The sequence below is a fragment of the Symsagittifera roscoffensis genome, chromosome 9 (assembly GCF_963678635.1).
Source record: "Symsagittifera roscoffensis chromosome 9, txSymRosc1.1, whole genome shotgun sequence".
NCBI classification, from domain to species: Eukaryota; Metazoa; Xenacoelomorpha; order Acoela; family Convolutidae; genus Symsagittifera; species Symsagittifera roscoffensis.
The window spans coordinates 48,539,935-48,562,306 of NC_087070.1; the positions used below are offsets into that span (position 1 = coordinate 48,539,935).

General features: G+C 34.7%; 1 protein-coding gene across 3 annotated transcripts in view; it reads left to right on the forward strand.

The window, feature by feature from the left end:
* The window catches only part of LOC134853992 (uncharacterized), a 44,231-nt gene extending 29,258 nt beyond the window's left edge, over positions 1–14,973 (forward strand). For all 3 annotated transcript variants that reach the window (XM_063870041.1, XM_063870044.1, XM_063870042.1), the window contains exons 6-7: positions 11,385–11,818; positions 14,312–14,973. In XM_063870041.1, coding sequence (XP_063726111.1) covers positions 11,385–11,818; positions 14,312–14,750 — 873 coding nt within the window. In that variant the 3' untranslated portion in view covers positions 14,751–14,973. The remainder of the gene's footprint in view (positions 1–11,384; positions 11,819–14,311) is intronic.
* The last annotated feature ends 7,399 nt before the right edge of the window (positions 14,974–22,372 follow it).

A 22,372-nucleotide genomic window follows, 5' to 3' on the forward strand; every position in this document is an offset into this window, starting at 1 on the left:
TACGGGAGCAATTTTTTTCGAGAATTTGGATTGGGATTAGATTTTGTTTGTGGAATCATTTTCTAATCGGTGCTCAAACTAGTAGGTGAAAATCGGTGCTAATCGGCGAAGATACTGCAAAAAAAATCGTTTTTTGTGTTTTAGCTTCAGAGGTAAATTTAAATGAATGTCAAAAAACGAGTTGAGTTTTCACTTCTTTAGGCAGTATGAGTTTTCAGGGAAAAAAAATAATTTCCATTTTTCAGATTTGGCTGAGTGGAAATGGCAAAAACTGGCTTGGTTTAATTTCAACATTTGTGGAATGAACAAAACCCTATCAAACCTGTTTCTCCAAATTGGGTTGATATGTCAAAAAATAAACAATGAGACTAGAGTAGCCGGTTGCTGTGTCCTAATTAAGGGATATGTCTTATAAGAACGCTTGAAACATTATAATTGATAAAAATGCATAAAAAAAGAAAAATAGTTCAACAATTTTTCGAAAAAAAAACGTTTTCTAGCCCATTATTTTTTTGAATTTTTCCAAAAGCAAAATTTTTTTTGAATTAAAAAGCAAAGATTTTGTACTAGTCTTTCTTGACTCTGAAAATTTTTTGTAGATCCTGATTTTGCGAGGAAAAAAAACGCCCAAAGACAAATTCCTATTTTCAATGGTTCGGAACAAAAGATTTTGTTTAATAGTTGAGTTTAAAGATGCAAAATTAGAAATAAAAACTCATTCGTTTCGTGGTATTTTCTTTCACTCTAGTAGTACGAATAAAAAAGTTGAGCTCTGGATGAGTTTCTTACAATGAGCTCATTTACTTTAATTTTATAAAAGTTCGGCCTGACAATGAAAGAGCGTTGAAAATTTTCAAAAATATCAATCATATTTGAATTCCTGGAGTACACTTCCCATTATTCCAACTTTGAAGTTTCAAGTAACGAAGAGCAGACTCTTAATTAGGTCGATTATGTGATGTTTGAAATTTGATTTGTTAAGTTAACTTTAAGTTCCTTTACTAAATTGAAGGCAAATTACGCTCGCCTGTAACAAAACATCGAATGGCGCAAATACATGAATGACTTAGCTTCGAAATCGGGCTATAGTTTTTTCATTTGCTATCGGAATATAATTACCTGTTGATATAGTTTTCGTAAATTGGGTTAACTTTATCAAAAGTGCCAATAAAAAATTTGAAGCATTTTTAGGTGTTTTAAGACAACATATCTGTCTGTTGGCTATCATTCCTAACTTCTCTTTTTGCTCGTAAATAAAAGACGAAAAATTCAGTGTTTAAACAACTATTGCGTTAGGCATGTCCGCCTGAATTTTTCTTGAACTAAATGAAGGCGTGAACTTAAATGACGTCATAAACGAAGTGAAAAGAAACTCCCTCTACGATTTATCCGAGGCGCCACTTCTGACTATTCTGGCGAAAAAGCCAAAACTGGACAAAGACAACGCTTCAAAAAATTCCAATTCATCGATTATGAATGGAGGAACTATTCTGGATTTTTCAGCTAAATTTTACCCTCAACCTGTGGAACAGAAATACACTCCCTCCGTTGAACAGGAGTTGTATTCAGACGAAGTAGGTGTTGTTTATTGCTATTTAAACAATTAAATGAGTTGAATTGGTTTTTTAATTGCGCAAAATTATTAATCACATCCAAAAATCAGATATTCTGAAGTGAGTTATCGCATATTTGAGCTCTTCCAGAAATATTGTCGATAAAAACACGTTTTAAAGTTTCTGCTTTTTGAATAAAGAATCGATAAAAACAAATCAAACAACAGTTATGGTTTCATGACAGAACGTTTTTGTTTCAAGGTTAAAGGGATTTTTAAATTCTGGGTCGTGTAGTTTTCAAATCTTTTTTTTTTCAGGAAAAGTTTCGTAATAGGTTAAGCTCAATTTTGATTTGACGTCGTTTTTTTAATTTTAAAGTTCAATTTAAATTCATTTGCTGAAAGGAAGGAAAATTCGTTCTTCACCAACAAACAGGAAATTAATTTAGATTTAAACGAAATAAAAAAACTATCTATGTCCAGTTTTCGAAAATTGAGGTAGTTATATCAAAAAAGAGGTAAACATTTTTTGAAACAGGATTCGTTCATTTTTTTTTGGTTTCATTGAGTTAATTGACAACTGTGTATTAGGAATAATATCCTTTGAAATTCGAGAGCCAAAACTTATAAAATACATTCCTTGTTTTTCAGCTTTCTCGAATTCAAACAGACTATTCCAACTGTCTGCTGGCTATGTTTTACTTTTCCAGAGCAATGTTTCTCGACACTGCAAGAAATTTTATTTATTAAGAGTCACAGAACTTAGTGAAGACTCTTTTATAGGCCGTGATTTTTTTTCAGGAAAAGTCATAAATTTTGTTCACGCTCAAATTTTATTTTCTAAGGTTTGACTTTTGGTTTCTTTTTAAGTTCAGTTCATTTCCTTTGTTACACTTGCGAAACGAGTGTAATAGTTCGAACCTTCTTTTTTCCAACCTAAGTCGCAAATATTGGTGCCACTTTTGGGACACCTTTACAACTTTTTCATAGCATGTGCTTTGACATTTGAATAATAAGTCAACACAGTTGATGCATTTTTAATTCATCAAATGAACCGAAAAAAATGATTTGTTTCAAACAACTTAACAATAGTGAAAACTCAATTTTCTAACTCAATGTATCTCGCATATATTTTTGAAATGCATAATTTATACATAATGTGGCTTTATCCTTTGTGATTTGTTACATGCGAAGATAGTTTGGATACCTTCAATTTGTTTTATTCCAAATTATTACATGCAAAATTGAGTCTATTTGTATTTGTTGCCACTTTTGCTGAATCACATTGGCAAGTTATTAGCGTATATAGCTGCTTTATTTGTGACTAGTGTTTGTCAGTTGTTAAGCTAGCGTGGCTGAGTGGATAGTGCGTGAGACTCAAAATCTTTTGATTGCAGTAGGTCGCAGATTCAGATCCTACACGTAGCCGAGTTTTTGCTAATTTGAGGCTTAATTCTACTTTTTCTTATTTCACTTGATAGAGCTGCTTTTTGGTCGTGTTACCGTAAGAGTTTGTGAAGCACAGCTTCGCCTCTGTGTAAAAGGATGGCAAACTCCACTATCAAACAGCAAAAGTGTTCAGGTCACAAAAAAGTTATCGCCTTCTAATTTCGCAGTGGATTTTTATTTTCAGGTTTTCAGCGGAATACAAACTTTATCCATTGATCCAGCTTTCTCAAATAGTGTAATTTTAGCAAAAAATTTCAATCATAAATTCTTCTCGATAATCAAAAAGCTTTAAGACTGTATACTTTTTACTTCAAAATTCGAAAGTTGAAAACTTCAAAAAACAAGTCAGTGTTGTTTCTGTTTTTTTTTGCGTTCATTGATTCTTTCCCAACTGTCTATTGGCTTTGTTCTGCAGTTGCGACCAAAATCGATCGATTAAAAAACTTGCCTGAACTTTCTTCAGAGTTCACAATTGTTATTGTCTGACCGTTTGAGTTTACGCTAATTTTTGCAACCAAATAAACTATCATTTTTCTGCAGATATTTATTTTGAAACTCATAGTCAAAAATTTAAATATTGCTTTCCTGGGCCTTTCGGGTGCGTTATGCATTAGTAAACAGTTATTTTCGAACTTGGTTTTTTGCGATTTTTGCAACCCCAACGTCCAGGATCTACGTGCAAAGAAATACCTCACGCAGAGGCGAAGCGTCGCTTCGTAAACACTAGCAAGAACATAAAAAGAGGCTCTATAAAAAGCAATAAAAAAGTATAACTAAGCCTCCAATTAGTAAAAATTAGGCAACGTCTCGGACTCGATATGCGACCTAGAGATAATGAGTTCACACACTAACCACTCAGCCACGGACGCTTAATAACTCACAAATACTGGCCATAAATAAGGCAGAGAACAGATTAACTAGCACCGATTTTTCCGTCTGCCATTTCTCGCAAAAGAAAATTAAAAAAAAACGTATAAACTCCCATGTACTGTTTTCTTGACTGTTTATGGCAAGTGCGAGGACAAAGAAGGCCAGGGTGGATCTGGAATTTTTTGTGGTGGGGGTGTATTCCCGAAACAATAAAATTTTGTCGACTGTTTTTAGGTTGATCAAATTGATTTTTCGAGTTCTCCGAAAACACAATCAAGACCCTATTTTGACTAAATTTTCTGCGTCGCAGAAAGATGTTTGAAAAAAACAGGCAATTGAAAAAATAGGCAAACAAAAGACGTTTTTAGGCACTTTTTGGAAGATTTTGAACAAAACAATTGCGTTTAATGGAGCACGGTCCCCCTCAAAATTATTAGTGTATGTTGGCGCCAAAGGTGCCTCTAGAAATCTGCAAAAAATGAATGTCCTAAAATAAAACCAACGTGGAGGGGCTTTTAGGTGGTCAGAAAGTCGAATTCTTAAGGGGTTTCGAGCCCTTATATTTTCTAGACACCACGAATGGTTTCGGAATTTTTCATCGCAGCGACGTTTTTTGTGGCACCTGCATTTGCTTAATAAACCTTCTGAATCCAAATCGTCCCTTCTTGCGGTAGTAGGGACAAAAAGCGATGGTAAATATTTTTTTTTGCATTTTTACTCGTCCTTCACAGAGGAGTGGGTTTTAAATTCAATTTCAGGTCACCTAAGTTACTTTTGTCAGAGATAGAAAGAAGGTAGATCCAATGGAATTCGCTTTTAAACAGCATAACGAACCAAAGAGAATAACGGCACAAACAATAAGCTCAAAACAGAATCGCTATTTAGCATTATAGCCACGCACCCACCAACCATTCTGTGCGCAAATAATATGCTACTAGCATAATAAAACGTAGTCTCCACAATTTGAATAGAAAGCAGCATAAAATTTACGTATAGCACTGCGCTGTTCCATTGAATTAGATACAATTTGAATTTGAGAGCAAAATCGAACCGGTCGTATGACATATGTGATCCATTATCGCAAAATAAAATAACTTCATTCGGGACTTTATCATCGCCTTAAAACCTTACCATTAAATCATCTATTAAGCATCTAGTTATATCTTATATATTTTTTCATTAGATATTCTACTTACCTTCATTATTTAAAGTTTTAACTTAAGACTGCGTTTATCTACCCCATTCAGAAAATTTTAATTCAAGTTCTTTGATTTCAAAATTACTTTTGTCGCATTTTGATATCATTTTTAAATCCAAAAGCAGCGCGCCGGATCGTTAAAACAACAGAGCCAGTGAAACAATTGAGCCCGATCCGGATTCGAACCGCTGTACAATTCCTTAATGACTATGACAAGAGCTTCGCTTGATGATCGAGTGAACAAGTTTCCTTTTGATCTTATCAACATCGAGGGAGTTCTCTTTTGCAGATTCTGCAAACACTCTCTTAGCATGAAGTTGTCTACCATTCATAACCATTTGGGGTCGACTAAACATAGACGAGCCAAAGAGTCGGTGGGGGGCTGTTTTTATTCTTCAGCTGCAGATAGCGTTACAGTAGTCTCCACTCAGCTTCAGGTCTTTTTCTTTGTTGCTCATCATAATATTTAGCCTCATCAAGTTTTCGGCACGGTCTACACACATTTCGCACTCCTTAAATTTAGTGGTACATTTTGTTGCCCTTAATATCTCTTGTGCTAAGTCCCTTAATGAAATTGGGGCGAAATGTGCCACGTTCGTTAGGTACTGAAAAGATGGCTGTGACAAGTTTGCTAGCTATAGTACAAAAATGGCTGAGTCTCTACAAAAAGCAAGTATGATAATTGCGTCCGGTCATATTTGTGAAACGTTGAAAAATGTTAGTAAACAAAAGAAATTATAGTTTCCAAAACTTTTACGGTCACTTTAAACTTGTCCAAGGAACAATCTATAATTTAGGGACCCGACTATTATATTTGTGCCGTTTTTTAAAGGAAAACTGCATTTGATTAAAAAGATTTTAATTTTAAAAATAAGCATTAGCCTCTGTTGCTTTGAGTACAATAGATGCTTCTCGGATATTCTTAGCAATGTATTATCGTACATTTGAAAAGAGGGATTCTGTAGGTGTTTTTGTTGTAGCTACATCGATCTCTGCTTTGAGCTTCTGATTGAATTAGAGAGATCGTTCGTTTTAGAGATCGAGATAGAGAGAGTTAGGGAAATTTTGTTTCTGTCTGGTCATGTTGAGATTGTATCGTTCAATCTGTCTTTGCAGTTCCCCCAGTGTCTCTAGCGGCGAAACGGGCGTAGAAAGGGAACTACTTTTTCGAGTGATAGCGTCTTTGCTCTGGTGTCGGCACCTTCCCTCTGTATAGCACTCTCAAGAGAGAGGTTTTGATGTGCTAGGAAACCCGTTACGTAGGGTTATGTGATAAGCTGCAGATGTTAGGTAGCTGCATCGGAATTCTACCAGAAGCTCTCGATGGTAAAAGAGTTGTTTGTACCCCGCAGTTAAACAGATGGTCGGTGGTGTAGGGTCCTATGTAGAAACTTCGGCAGCCGTCGGGTATTTTAATGTTCAGCCTGTTGTGGTAGCTGGCGAGGTGAGTTGAATATCCCGATCGCAATTTTGACAGTGTACGTCGAGTTTTCCGGTCAAATTTACTTTCATTTAGTGATAAAATTAGAGGCATTCTCCCAAGTAGCTTGAATTTTTCCTTAGGAACATTTTGTACTTCTGTGGTGTGAAGGTTTTTGATCCCGTTAGCGTATTCAAGCTTAGAGATGTTCTCCCGGTTTTCGTTAAGCAATTGTTCAATGTGAGGTCTGAACTTACATTTAGGGTGGGTCTGAAGTTCCGATTAAAACCTTTGTTGTTAATAGTGTGGTGGTCAGCTCTGTGCTCCTGGTAGCACCCGAGAAGAAACTGTTTAGAAAACATTTCATTGTTTTTTTAACCGGTAGAATTTTAGTCTCGTCATGTAAATGCTTTATGTCACTCATTCTTAAGCATCCGGTTGTTGTTCTTAGAGCGTTGTTTTGTTTTATTTGTAAACGTTGCTAGTTGGTGTAACTGAGTGTGTTGGTCCAAATTGGAGCTGCACAGTTCAGGGCACTCCTTACAATTGCCTTGTAGGTGACACTGAGTGTTGCTTTGGAGCAACCCCAAATAGTGCTAGCCAGTTTGTTAGTACATTTTTGCTTTTTTGTAGTTTGTTTTAGTGCAGTATACATTAAAATTCAGTTGGTTGTCAAATGTTACTCCTAGAGTTTTGCGAGTAGCGGGTAGTTTAGTTCCGTCAACTATAACATTTGGTTTTAAATTAATTTCATTGGTCCGAGTTAAGAAGTTGGTCTAAGTGGATTCTGTAGATGAAGTATGTGCATGTTTTGCTATTTCACTTCTTAGGCTGCTGAGATTCATGTGTTGATATATACTAGGATCTTGATAACCGTCCTCCGCTCCCTCTATACGTAAAGGGTACTTAGTACAACACTTCTGCCCCTTTAGAAGGATAATACAACGCTCAAACATATACACATTTTGTATCTTTCAATCAATCTGCAAGCGCGACAATGAGGAGCCCGGGTCTAGGTCCGCGACAACTTTCCAGATTTTCAAATGTCATTCAAATTTGCGCTGAAGGTTATTGTTCTTCAGTGATCGAAAAATCATAGTCTGAACAGGGCTGCAGGATCACGGACAAAATCTGTTATTATCTGGTATCTAGAATAACGGTCGCGATAGTCTGGATGCCAGTCGCAAAGTTCTGGAAATAAGTCGCAATGAGTTGGAAATAATAATAACAAGACTGCTCGTATCAGGGCGAACCCCTGAAGGTTCCGACTGCCTTTTAAGGTCTATGGAGCACTAATGACATGAAGAATTTAAATGTAAATAATAAAATTGATTTTTTTGTAAATTTATTCAATAATTGTATAATTTAATAATAATATAATCATATAATTTAAAATCAATACTAATTTTTTGTGAAAACATCCCTTCACACGCCATATTAAATAGAAAATGATAGATTTTGCTCCTATTAACAAATCAATTATGGCAAATAAGCTTCGTTCAACCAATTTGGAACGATTTCTAAGACTGATTAAATCTCCGCTTACGCGTTAATAGCGCGAAATATATCGCGCGTTAATTGTCCCAAATTGGTAAAAATGGCAATCTTTAAACCCCCATAACTTTACGAAAAATGATCACAGGTGAAATATCTTTTCAAATTTAAAATCAAGACAACAATACCTTTTGAATGATAAAAAAAAATTCCGTCAAAAATGGCTAGTTAAAAAGTCGAAATTTGTCTGAAGAAAAAAAAACCCACCCCGAGCACAAATATTCCGTTACTTTTGTATCGAAAGTCGGAACAATAAAAAATTGTTTGCAATGTAGATTCCATTCACTGTAAAATTTACTACATTTACAATTAAAGTAAGTCTCATTGCGAGAACGCCGTGGAACTTTGCAGCCCGTTTTCAACTTGGAAATAAAACGCGAAAATCTGGAAATTAATCACGATTGTCTGGAAATTAGTCGCGATAGTCTGGCTGGGGATCTACTTAACAATTGCCCTGCCCCCCCCCCTTTTAAGAAGGGGGGCAATTGTTAAGTAGATTAAACTAACGCATTTTCGACCAATCAGAATGCAGCAAAATTCTAATTCTCAATAGAAAGCTCAGTGCTAATTTACTGCTTTTATTAATAGGGGTGGCAATTGTTAAGTAGATCCCTGGCTGGAAATTAGTAGCAAAATTCTGGAAATTAGTCGCAATAGTCTGGAAATGGATAGTGGACCTGTGATGATGACAACGATAGAGAGCTACACATGATCTCAAACAAAAGTCCATTATGCGGATGCAAAAGGGGGAAATTTGTTACTAGGCACGAAATCCGCATATATTCAACCGTTGATTTATAGGGGTGGTTATTCTTTACAAGGAATCTTATACAAGGAAAGTTACTTAGATCAAACATGTGATAACTACGATTTCAAATACTGGTTTTTGTGGGAAAGGTACCACAATAAAAAGCTTTAAAAAATTGTGGAACAGAATCCAAACACAATTTTTAATTTAAATCCTTGTTTTAAAATATTGAAAATCTGAATATTTTAAAGATGCAGAGACCATTGCGTGCGTGGCGTTGTGGGCTTTTTAATGACCAAAGGGATCTATCACGTGTATTTAGGTCATCCTTTCTTAGTGACAATTGTGAATTTTGAGCAATTGTTTTTTCTTTCGATGATTTTAAACGTTCTTTTAAAATTCTTTTCCCTGTAGCAGAACTTATTTTTACACACCGAAATATAATAGATATTTTAACTGTACCGCTATTTCACTACTAGACGCGAATTATATCGCACTTGGAATTTGTACTGGATATCGCAGCCTGTCATCACGCCGAAAACTCAGATGGCCGAAAAAAAAATGTTTTCCGACTAAGCCAAAAAATTTTTGCAAGCAAGAATATTCATCACCAAAATAAATAAAACATTTGGAGTAATAGACCTTCACTTATCGGTTGATAAAGACCTCGGAGGGGTGATACGCCGCGCTTTTTACAAGCGCCTCTACTGATATAATTGCCGTATTATGTGTATTCAGTGACGATAAAAAGCGTCCCAATAACTGCAAAAGCGCGCTTGCCTTTTCATAGTCAATGTGTACAATTCTTTGCCAGCGAGTAGTGACTAAGGAAATTGGACGCAAATACACACTGTGAGCTTAGACGCGTGGGTGAAAGTGAAAATTAGATGTTGTGTTGCTTTTTCTAAAACAGCCATTATAACATCTAAGACGCATATACCAGCAGCACATTTTCATACAGCAAATTTTTATTATACTTTTACCAACAGATCCCGACGATGAGTTTTAAAATAGTTCCCTCAAAAACTCGCGGCGGCCAAAATCTCATTACAGAAGATGGCTTCAGATATAAAAAAGATCGCAAAACGAGGTGTGGTATTCATTATCGTTGCGTTGTTTCCAGTTGCTACACTCGATTAATGATAGACTTACAATCATCTTATATCATCCGAAGTCCAGGGCCACACATTCATAAGCCAGACTACATTTACAACGACCACGAAAGGTTCCGACAAGAAATGCTGGTAAAAGTTAAAAAATACCCAACGAAAAAACTCAGAACTCTATACGATGAACAAATAAAATCATATTCGGAGCTGGGAGATTTTATTGCACCAGAGTATCAGAAAATCAGTAGCGGTCTTCTAAAACATCAAAAACAGCGCAACCAAAATCCAAGAAAAATTTTGCCAAAAAATTCCAACAACCATCAAGACATCGAAGTTATGCCAAGCATTCCGAGCAATCCGCAAGCATTCGAAATTACGCCATCAGTTCAGAGCAATCCGCTGGACTTCGAAATTATGCCACGAATTTCACCGCATTCGCGGGACGTCAAGTTTTTACCAGGATTCGAGAACAACAATTCGGAGGACCAGGACATAAAAATAGAACATCCATGGAGTCCGAGAGAAAACTCCACCGGGGATTTTTTACTGCATCAATTAAAAGAATGGGTAACTTGTCTGTTCACTTGGCAATCTGCCCAGTTATTTTTTTTTCTGCGCGATGCTTAATTAAAACGAAGCAGCGAAAAAGATCTTATCTAGGTTTGGCGAAAAAAAGCTATAGTTCAAATATTGCTCTGAAAATAACCTAAAAAGTTTGCTATTATAGTGAATGTTGTCATCTTCCTTTCAAATTATTTTGAGTCAAAAAATGCTCTCAAGAGACTACTGTTTCCAGTTGTCGTGTGTAATATTTTCATCTACGTATGATTCATTTGAATTTCTAATAAATTGAATGTCAAACTTTATTGTTCATTGAGTTAGTTTTTGATATTTATATTCAGAAATTTCGAATTCTGAGAGAAATTCTTGCTTGAGATGATTTTGTATTCTGATACCTAATTTTCTTCAAAGTAGAAAGGATAATATATAGGGGATGGGGAGGGCGCAATTAGAAGTTTTATCCCCTTGGAAACCAAAATGCTACTTTCTGTCTTTGGCCGGCCGACCGAGCTCGTTTTGTTAACGCGCGTTTACTGGCAAATTATAAAGTCGAAAAAAGTTTGCGCCTTTGCACCAAAAAGGCAAATATACATATTTTATCAATGTGGTGCTCGGAAATGTACTTATTCCTCGGACACGTCGAATTCGTCCGCATTTCTAAAACAAGATTCAGTCCAATTCCGCTTTAGCTGTATGAAAAAACATGGGTTCAGTCAGCTAAGCCTTCGCTTAGTAATATTTATCTTCTTGTTAACATATTTGCCTTTCAGTGATATCAGAAATATTATTGCAACTAAGCCTTTTTGGTGTTTTACCTTGAAGGTCTTCATTCCAATTAGATTAAGATAATAAACACTGTACACTTCATTCACAACTATTTTTTTTTGTTAAAATGATAACAAGATTAAAACAATTTGTTTTAGTCTTCGGTGAATAGTGCAGCTTCTGCTTTGGGATCCTCGACTTCGACAAATGTCACTGTTCCTAACTTCTCTGTCGGCGATGCTCCCACCAGCTTGCAAACTGCGCCCACAGAGCTATCGCCCGGAATCAGCGGGGGCGGCTGCGGGACGCTGCCGACCTCCAACTCCGACGACTGTGGCACCGAAGATATAATGATGAGCGAGGGAAATTCGCCGATGATGGAATCTCTCGGATCCCCGCAGTCGGTGCTCTTGGACGTCGCCGGTCAAGCTTATTACACTTCAATGGCAAGTTTGAACAAATTTCCCAACTCGAATCTGTTTAAGTTGACCTTGGGAAGCGAAGACAGTGGTGATGTGAGCGAGAGAGGGAGGCTGAGTTATTTTATCGACCGAGACCCGACTGTGTTTGAACACATTCTGAACTACGTCAGGTAAACTGAACAAGAACAACTTTTCACATCTTCTATTTCTCCTCTCTAGTTTTCATAACGCGCTGCCTTCTAAAGATTCATATACATTAGCTTGCCAAAGGGTCATACACTTTCGATTCCTTGGAACGAACAATAATAGAATTTGAAGGGAATGAGTTGCATCTCTCATGAGTAACATCGCGCCTACTCATCGGTTTAATTATTATTCAAGTGTCAATGAACGAAGTGAAAACACTATTTACATCGTGTTTTTTTTAAGAATCGATGAACGAAGAAGACTCTTATATATAGGTGGTGATGTTTTTTCAAATTTTCGGTTTTTTTCAGGAAAAGTCTTCAAATTTGTTCAGGCTTTAATTTGATTTTTCGCAGTTTGACTGATTTGTTTTTAAGTTCAGTTTGTTTCCTTTGTTAAAAGGAAGTAAAACTCCAATATCGAACTTCAAAAACTTGAAGGTCACGAAAATTGTGATCGCCTTCTACTTTAGAAAGGGGATATTAATTGTCGCAGGGAAAATTTACTTATTGATCCAGTTTTCTCAAATTGTGTTAATTTTACCTACAATGTGTTATGTCAAGTGTAAATTTTTCTAGAACTTGCTCTCAAAGAGCTTAAAGGCCATCTAATTTTTGTTTTCGAAATTTGAGATTTTTTTTAAAAAAAAGTCCGTTTTTTCTGTTTGCGTTCATTGACTCTTGTTCACTGTATGTTTTCTAGGACTATGTCAACATTTCTGGAAAAAAGTAAAACGTACTTCTCAATTTTGCGGTTGAGTCTTTGATTTCTGTTGAAGTTCAGTCTAAATTGAATCTGTAAACCTAAGGCTAATTGCGCTCTTAAATATTTTCAATGTCGCAAAAAATTTGAATGACTTCCAAACTCAATTATGGTTTATATTTTTCAGTTATAAAGAACGAAGTGATTTATCACTTATTTTGGTCATATTTTTTGTATTTTTTTTGCGGCTTTATTTGTGATTGTTTGTTCAAGTTCAATTCTAAAGCGTTTTTAAAGAAAGGCCAATTGCGCTCACCAATGACAAAAACGTGAATGACTTTTCCCTTTAGAGGAAGATTTTACCGTGTATGTTTTTTTCTCCGAAAGTTGACAAATGCTCATAAAAATTTAATCGTTTCTCTAGGTTTCCATGAGTTTATTGACATCTTTACCACTGTCTGTTGGCTATGTTCAGTTGAATGTTAATACTCGAAGTGAAGACACTTATTTAAGTCGTAGGTTTGATTCATGTTTTCAGGAAAATGTCACGCTCTGTTCACGCTCTTATTTGTTCACGCTCTTATTTGTTTTTTGGTGGTTCTTAAGTTCAATTTAAATCCGTTTGCTGAAAAGAAGAAAAATTTGTGCTTTTCAATTACGAAACTGCCTTTTTGTATTACCTGTGAACTTAAAATTTTAATTCTTAAATTACCCAGCGGAAGAAAAAATCTTGATCAGTTTTCTCAAGTTTCTTTAATTTATAAAAAAAACTATCGTTTTTTTTAAAATTCAAATTCATTTGCTAAAAGGAAAAAAACTGTGCTCTCTATTATACTAATGAAAGTGAAAAAAACACGATTCACTGTGAAAAAAAAACACGATTTCTCCGGAATGAAAAAATTGACAGCTGTTCAAAAAAGACAATGATTTTTTATTGGTTTCAATTTTTGTGATTTCATTTTTTGGATTCACTTTTTGTGTTTTATTGACACTTTAACAGCTGGCTGTTGGCTATAATGATTTTAATGTTAAGAGGCAAAGCGAAGAAGCTCATGCTAATCGTGTCTTTAAATGTTTTTTTTTTAAAGGTTTCAAAGTTGTTAACGGATCAAATTTGATTTTTCGCAGTTTGACTTCAGTCTTTAATAGTCGATGAACGTAGTTCAGAATCTCATAAAGGCCGTGATTTTTTTGTTTCGTTTTTTTTCTCAGGAAAAGTCTCGACTTTTCGCGGTATCATTTTTAATATCGACTTTTCGCGGTATCATTTTTGACTTTTCGCGGTATCATTTTAAAATTCTTTTTAATTCAGCTTTTCTCTTTTGTTAAAAGTAAGGCATACTCCACTATCGAACATCAAAAAGTCACAATTTTTTGTGAGAAACTTTTTGATCGATTTTTAGTTTCGGAAGTGGTATTTAATTTTCAGATTTCCAAGCGAAATAAAAACCTTCTCTTCAACGAACGTGCATCGTGCAAAAAACGCAATTTACTTTTGTATTAAAACTGGATTTTAATTCTTAGATTTCCCAGCGGAAAAAAATCTACTGTCTATTAATCAAATTTTCAAATAATCAAAATCGGATTATTTTACCAAAAAACTATCAATCATTGAAAGAATTTTTTTGTGAAATTCGGAAATAAAAAATGTTTTTTTTTGTCAGTTTTTTTGTTTTTTTTTGAGATCATTGACACTGTCCAACTGTCTATTGGCTATATTTATCAATTTTCTTCATTCTTAGGATTTTTTCCGGAAAATTTTTAAATTTGTTTAGGAGTGACCGCTTGTGTTTACCGTCAGATTTTAAAAATTTCGAGCTTCTTCAAATAGAAGCAACGTTCTACGACATTCCTGGACTAATATCTGAGGTCGAGCGCCATAGACATAAATCTGGGAGAATTGAAACAACTAAAAGGGAATACAGCGAGTCACATTACATCTTAATGGAAGTTTCCAGAACTTCAAAGGCAATCGAAATCAGTGGCGCAAAGAAAACGATTGACTCAATTTTCAACATAAACTCCAATTTAGCTGTCGGCGCAACAAACTGTCTTTATTACCAACAACTTCGGCTTTCAGAGTCGGTAAAAAACTTAGCACCGGCAGAAGCTGTGGATAAAATTTTGGGGACAGGAGCCTTCAAGATTTTCAAAGTGTCGACAATCACGATAGAAAATGAGCCAACCACAAGCTACCATTTTGTTGTCCAATAAAAACTCAGCAACTGCAACCACTTGAAGCTAAGTTTTGAGTAACTTTGTGCTCTCCAAACAAGCTAGATATTGCTAAGAAAAGCATGAATCTTTTGAAAACTAGTTTCATAATCATATTCAAGAGTTTCTTGTTTGTTAAACAAACGATATTTAAACTGATATGTACGTGTATTTTTTGTGTCCAATAGTCACTGCAATATTTTCATTACGAATTTGAACTTTGTTATAACTACCTATTTTTTTGCTTGTAACTTAAAACGATTTGTCTGCTACTAAACGCAGTCAAATGTCTTTGCAGGAAACGATACTTCTAAGTATTTAAACGAAACGCATCTATTTAACATCATGTATTTTTAAAGAACAACGACCAATTGAGTGTGAATAAACCAGCCGAAAGTTATGTCACTGATTACATACGCCAGCCAAAAATCGTCATTCGAATGAAATTTGGGGTAATTTGGTATTTTTGGCTGGTTAACATGGCAGCTCCTTTATACTCCTGCTTGTTGACAAACCACAGATCAATTTTTTTATCGCAAAAACACTGAAAACAGGTGAAGAGTGCATTCATGTCATTTATGAACGAGAACAAAAATCCCACGAAAGTGAGCAAAACGAAATTGATAAAGAGGCAATTGCTGAGAAAAATTTGCGAAACTAAGTCAAAGAATGTTGAAAAACCAATAACAAAAATTGCATAATTCAATTTGAAGAAAATACGTCCAATAACAACCAGCTTGAAATAAGATTTCAGAAAAACCTAGCGAGCTTAACTAACTGAGCAGACAAGTTTGGAGCAAATTTACATTAAGCCGAAAACAATTGTTGTTGTAGAGTTATTAAGTACTGAAATTCATCCTTTTGATAACTTTCTTTATAAAAGGAGCAAAATTAAACGACATACAATTCAAACTACATAAAAGCTGTCCCTTCAAACGACATAAAACTAGGTGACTAAGCCGATAGAGCGTAAGTCGGAAACATTTTTAGACCCTGTTTTTCAAGTTTTTAGACAGGTCTCTGCTAGAAAGAATTTTATTGGTAAGCCTGTAAACATCACAATAGAGCATGGAAGCTAGCCGACAGAAAAACAAGACTTTGGCGGAATAAATTATTCCGAAAAAAAATCGAAAATAGGTCTACCAATGTTTTCATACGTTTGTCTCGAACGGAATTAACTTCGAGGAAAAATACACAAAAATGACAATTATCAGCATTAACGAGGCATTGAAAAAACTAAGAATCGGCTATGAAGCCGAAAAAATTTGGATGGCCTCTTGTTGAGTCGAAAAAAAAAAACTTCCAAAATAACTTGTGAACTTCAAAAATTTTCTCAGGGTTTGTGAAAATTGTTTTCAAAATAAGTTTGACAAACCCTGAGCGCCCTTTTATGAAAAATATCACCCCTCAAACGACGCAAATTAAGGTGGCTCAGACGATATGAGACTAGCGGAAACCTCTTAAACAACCAAACATTTTAGGTGAATAAAAAAAGCTGAAAATCAAAAAACCAAACATCATGAACATAAATGAGCGTAAAAGGAATTCAAAAAGCAAACATACTAAAATTCATCTGGTGACTGAATATGTCAGCTAGCGAAATGATTCAGTTAATCGGAATTGATTCCGTTGCCTGTTTGTTAACCGGAAAAGAGTCTGTTCCGATTTAATGTGCCTGGTCTTTTCCTTTCGCCATGTGCGGGAATCGAGCGCACAACCTGGAGATCTCTGCCATTTGCTCTTTTATCTAATAAGACACTAGCCATCAATAAGGTGGATAAGCAAATGATATTAAATGGCTGACGCTATGCCATAAAGGTCACCATAAAAAAGACTTGTAATATAGCACAAAGCTTGCGTGTAAAAACGCTGTCAATGTTATCGAACCCTGTCATTCTGCCGAATACTTTAAAAGTAGGAAAAAACTTAATTTGCATCCACTTAGAGCTTAATTGCAACCCACTGCTATTACCCAAACAAATACGAATTGCAAATATGAACGGATTTGTCAATTAAGTGTAACTAGCGTTTAACTTACCTCCTGTGCTTCGAATTTTTGACAATTCATAAAAAAATGCATATTTGGGATGAAGATCTGCATCCTTTGAGTGTACTCTGTCAGCACCCAATTACAGGGTTAGCAATTTCAAATTTTGCGCAATAATTTTTCTTCAAATTTTGAAAAACCATAACACTTTGTGAAGTTTTTTATATCTAAGTTCATTGGAAAAATTTAAAATTTTATAAAAACGTCTCATCTCAAAAACTAAAACCAATTGAACAAGATTTGCAACTCCTGAGAGCACTCACACAGTACCCAAATACAGCGGTGGGAATTTGCAATTTGGAGAAACTTCAAGTTTAAGTGCTCTAAAAACAATTTTTTGAAACAAGGTTAAAAACGCATTATCTGGAAAAGTACAGAGAATTGAGCAGTGATATCGGAAGACAAGAAATGCAACCCCTGGAAGTACTTTTGCAGTAACCAAATAGAGAGTTGGAAATTTCAAATTTTGTGAAAAAATTCTAAATTTCAGTTTTCAAAATCACAAAAAACGTCATATCTCGGAACTACAAGGTCTTGGCAGTCATATTTGGAGACAAAACTTGCAATTCTTGGGTGTTTTCCGACAGAGCCCCACTATAGATATGTTGGTGAAATTTTTCATATCTAAGATCTTTAAGAAATTAAAAAACAACAACAAACGTCACATCCGGGAAATTAAGAGCATTTGAGAAGCAGATGTGCAACTTAGAACTCGTGAAAGTACCTTCACAATACCTGACTACAATAACGAGAATTTCAATCTTTCTGAATATTTTTAAATCTATGTTTTCTGAAAAGTGAAAAAAAAATCATAAAAAATTTCGCCATATCTCGAAATTTACAATGATTGGAGAAGTCATGATTGGAGGCCCAACTCGCAACCCCTGCGGTAACTCTGACAGCATAAAACTATTGGTTTTCTAAATTCAACTTATGAAATAAACCCTGAGTTCAAACTGGAAAATCGAGAAACATTCCTTAATCATTGCATTATACGATATAGTTTTAACGTAACAAAATTCTTTCGTTAAACAAGCAAAAATCTTCCGTCGAAAAAACTTAAACACGGCGCGATAGTAAAGCCCACATTTAAAAATATAATAGAAAATAGGTAAGCTCTTCTTTGTATGACATGGCTGCAGATTGGTTCAAAGAGGCCGCAGCAGAAGACGAATTGAAAATCAGTTGGCATTGAAGCCCAGCCAACTTCATCAACGACATTTTATTCAATTAGTCTAGCATCATATTGTTCATTCTTGCAAGACTAATTTCCTTGAGTGTTTCAATGTGCTCAATTTGCAAAATTTATGAATATATAATTTTAATACTGAAGGAAAACTGAACTTTACACCAACTGCGACACATCAGATATAAAACTGATCAGGAGCAAAACCTGCAGCATCTTCCAAACTTTCAAAATCTACAGCAACCAAGAAAAATTTAACACAGAGGCAAAAAAGAGCTTTTCAAATCACTTGCGATAGCACAAAAAGCACAAAAAAACATTGAAAGATAGCATTTAGGAACGGAGAGGAAGCAACCAAGTCCAAAGAAAATAGAAAAAGTTTCTTAAAAATCACAATTAAAAACCTTCAATATGTTGTCTGGAATGATGTTCTTTTGTAATAAAAACATCCAGAAACACATTTGATGGCGCTTAATGAATATTTAAAAACAATTTTCGAGCTAAAAAGTTGCTGTCAAGAAAAAAATTGAACTTATTTCTTCTCTGAGACTTTTAACGTTTTGTGCAAACCAGAGGAAAGCATACAAACAATAGTTCCCTCGAGCGATCCAAAGTTAGGTTAGTAAGCCAATAAAGTATAAGCCTAGATCATTTAAACCAAAAAAAAAATTCAGCAAAAAAAATCAAAAAAGAAAAATACGAAGTCAAGGCTAGTAGAATTACAAGTCGCAGGAGTAAATGAAAACAAAAAAAGCAATTACAAGGAAATCTGCATACAGTAAAAATTCTATTATATGGCAACTAAGCCGACGAAACATAAGCAGACAAATTATCAGCCGAAAATTTTTCTGAATATTTCCCGTTAGAAAAAAAACAGGACCTGTTTAGATTCGAACCCAGGACACTTGCCGTCCCAGACGTATTCGTTACCACCAGAATTAATGCGCCGGAGACGCTTGAAAGTTTGAATTCATAAAAAACCAAGATACCAAGTGAATCTGTTGAACAGTTTGTTAACCCAAAAAAAGTCTACATTCCGGTTTGATAAAAAATGTATATATTCAAGCGTAAACAAACTTTTATATCAGAAAGCTCATTCAGAAATTCCACCCAGAATAAATAGTCAAGGAGACAAAAACATATTCTCAACAGTAGAAAAAATGTCGATCAAAAATTGCACACAAATCAAACTTGTAAAAATTTTAGAATCTCGATTACCAGACCTATAGATAACTTGTGATAGTTTTGACGTTACACCTGCACTAAATGTCGAGAATCGGCCATTCCAGCAGATTTACTGTAAAACAAATAGGAAACAGCAACAAAAACCATCCTTCCAAATGTTTGGTAACAACTTTGATAGAATTTCAATGAAGAAACTTGCTCAGCCTAACTAACTCTTAATTTTTGAACAAGTCAATTCGAATAAATCAAAAACTTTGAAAAATTCATTTGAAATTGATAGATTGGATTGGATCACTGAACGGCGAAGTTTTTGAAGCAAGATATCAACCGATGCATTTATAAAAAAAATGCAAGCTGTCTTGATAAATTGTATTAAGTTGCTATACAAATCTCAAACTTTTGACATACTTCCTGTTACTTCATAGCGTGAATCGGTTCACAAAAAGTTAAATATATAAAAAGTCGCATTCAAGCACTTTATGTTTTTCAAAGCAAGTTCATCAAGTAATGAAACGTGAAATTTGGAAAAAGTTCTCATAGCTTGATTCGGCTCAACATATGAAGCGATGACTATTTATGCAAACAATCTGTTCAAACAATGAAACTCTCTAAATACTTCAGTTGTATACAAAGCTCGAATCGATCAGCAAAATCTTTGAAGTTTACTCGGACAAAAAATTTTTTATTCTGAAAGAGTTAATTGATATCGCGAAACGATTTGCCATTAATGAAAATGTTTTTGAAAAAGCTTATCATTCGTTGAAAATATTTTGTTACACCATGAATTGAATTTAATTTTTCTAAGCAGGCTCGTCAAGTGATGAAATTTTGAAACATTTTTTTCATTTTATTGCGCGAATTGGTTAAAAAAGTAAAAGATCCCAGCAAGCTTATCGTGCGACGAAACTCTAAACGCGATGAAGTATTTCAAAACGGTTGATATCATAAAACAATTTAAAAATTAAAAAAGTACTAAGCAAGCTCACTCATCAAGCGATGGAACTTTGAATTAATACTTTTACTTGATAGCAAAAATCGCTTCACAAATTATAAATTTTACTAGGCAAATTAATTGAAACTAAAAAACCATACATATCTCAAATTGCCTTACGCGAAAAATAATCTGTAGTCAGAAATTTGCGACTTCAGACGCACAAAAGTAGAAGTTTCTTTACACCCGAAACCAACAATTTTAACTTAATAACCTAATTTGTCAACCCTATGGTTAATGACCGCACTTTCTTGCAAAACTAATTTTCCATGGGTGTTTCAAGTCGCTCACTTTGCAAATTTCATGAATGTATAAGTTTAATACCGAAGGAAAACTGAACTTTGCACCAACTGCGACATATCAGATATAAAACTGATCATAAACAAACCTGCAGCATTTTCCAAACTTTCAAAGTGTACAGTAACCAAGAAAAACTAAACACAGAGGCAAAAAGGAGCTTTCACATTACTTGCAATTGCACAAAAAAGCATTGCAAGATAGCATTTAGGAACGGAAAGGAAGCAACTAAGTCCAAAGAAAATGGAAAATGTTTCTTGAAAATCACAATTAAAAGCCTTCATTATGTTGTCTGGAATGATGTCTTTTTTGCAATAAACACGTTCAGAAACACATTTGATGGCGCTTAATGAATATTTAAAAACAATTTTTGAGCAAAAATAAGTTGCTGTCACGAAAAAATTTGAACCAATTTCTTCTCTGAGACTTTTAACATTTTGTTTAGAGGAAAACATACGAAAAATAGTTATCTCGAGCGACTTAAAGTTAGGTTAGTAGGCCAATAAAATTTAAGCCGAGATAATTTAAACCAAAAAAAAATTGAGCAAAAAATCAAAAAGAAACATACGAAGTCAAGGCTAGTAGAATTACAAATCGCAGGAGTAAATGAAAACCTAAAAAGCAATTACAAGGAAATCTGCATACAGTAAAAATTTCTACTATATGTTAACTACGCCGACAAAACATAAGCAGACAAATTATAAGCTTGAAGTTTTTCTGAAGATTTCCTCTTAGAAAAAAAAAACAGGACCTGTTTGGGTTCGAACCCAGGACATTTGCCGTCCCAGGCCCATTCGTTACCTCCAGACTTAATCCATCGGGGACGCTTGAAAGTTTCAATTCATTATAAACCAAGATACCTAACAAGTGAATCTGTTGAACAATTTGTTAACCCGAAAAAAGCCTTCATTCCGATTTGACAAAAAACGTATATATTCAAGCGTAAACAATTTTTATATTGAAAAGTTTTTCGAAAATTTTCACCCAGAAAAAATAGTCATGAAGAAAAAAGATATATTTAACAGTTGAGAAAATGTCGATCAAACATTTCACACAAATCAAACTTATAAAAATTTTAGAATTTCGATTAACCAGACCTATAGAAAACAAGTGAGACTAAATTATACTGATTTTTTCAAGGCTCACAAGACCAATTTCAAGAAGTTGCGAAGCAATATTACAATCTTTACACAAAAGCAAAGATGAACTTCTTAATGATTGGGACACATCAGATACAAAACTATTTCTAATACAAATTTACAGTATTTACCAAAATCTGGAATTCTCATCACCAACGAAAAACTTTCAGACGAACTTATATTTCAAAGAAGCTCATTCAAAAAACCCACCCACAACAAATAGGGTAAACCAGAAAAACAGATTCTCAACTTGAATAAGATGTCACACAAAAAAATCAAATGATTGCTTGACTGTCACTGAGAAAAATTTTATCAAAATAGTTTGCTTGAAAAGTAGTTGAGAAAAAATGATTCTCAAAAACTATTTCACACACAGAGCCGAAGCGAAGCTTCGCGCCACTTGCGACACGAGACAAACAAAAAAAACATATTTAATCGAAAAAATTAGATGCAGAATGGATTCACGCTTTAATTTCGACCGAACCGAAAACCTCAGATTTGAAATGACAGGTCTGAAAAAAGTCAAATTTTAAAAGTCGGGCAAAAAAAATAAAAAGTTTGATTTTCCGAAAGCATTAATTTTTTATGTAAAAAACTTTGTGAGTGTCTTGTCCGCTGATGCAGAAGAGCTTACCACAACTCAATATCTCCAAGACTCTAACGGAAACTGCAGGCACATGGGAGTGAGCGGTCTTTCATTTGATGGAACTTTGAATTAATACATGTACCTGATAGCAAATATCGGTTCACAAAACAGAAGTTTTTCTAGGCAAGGTA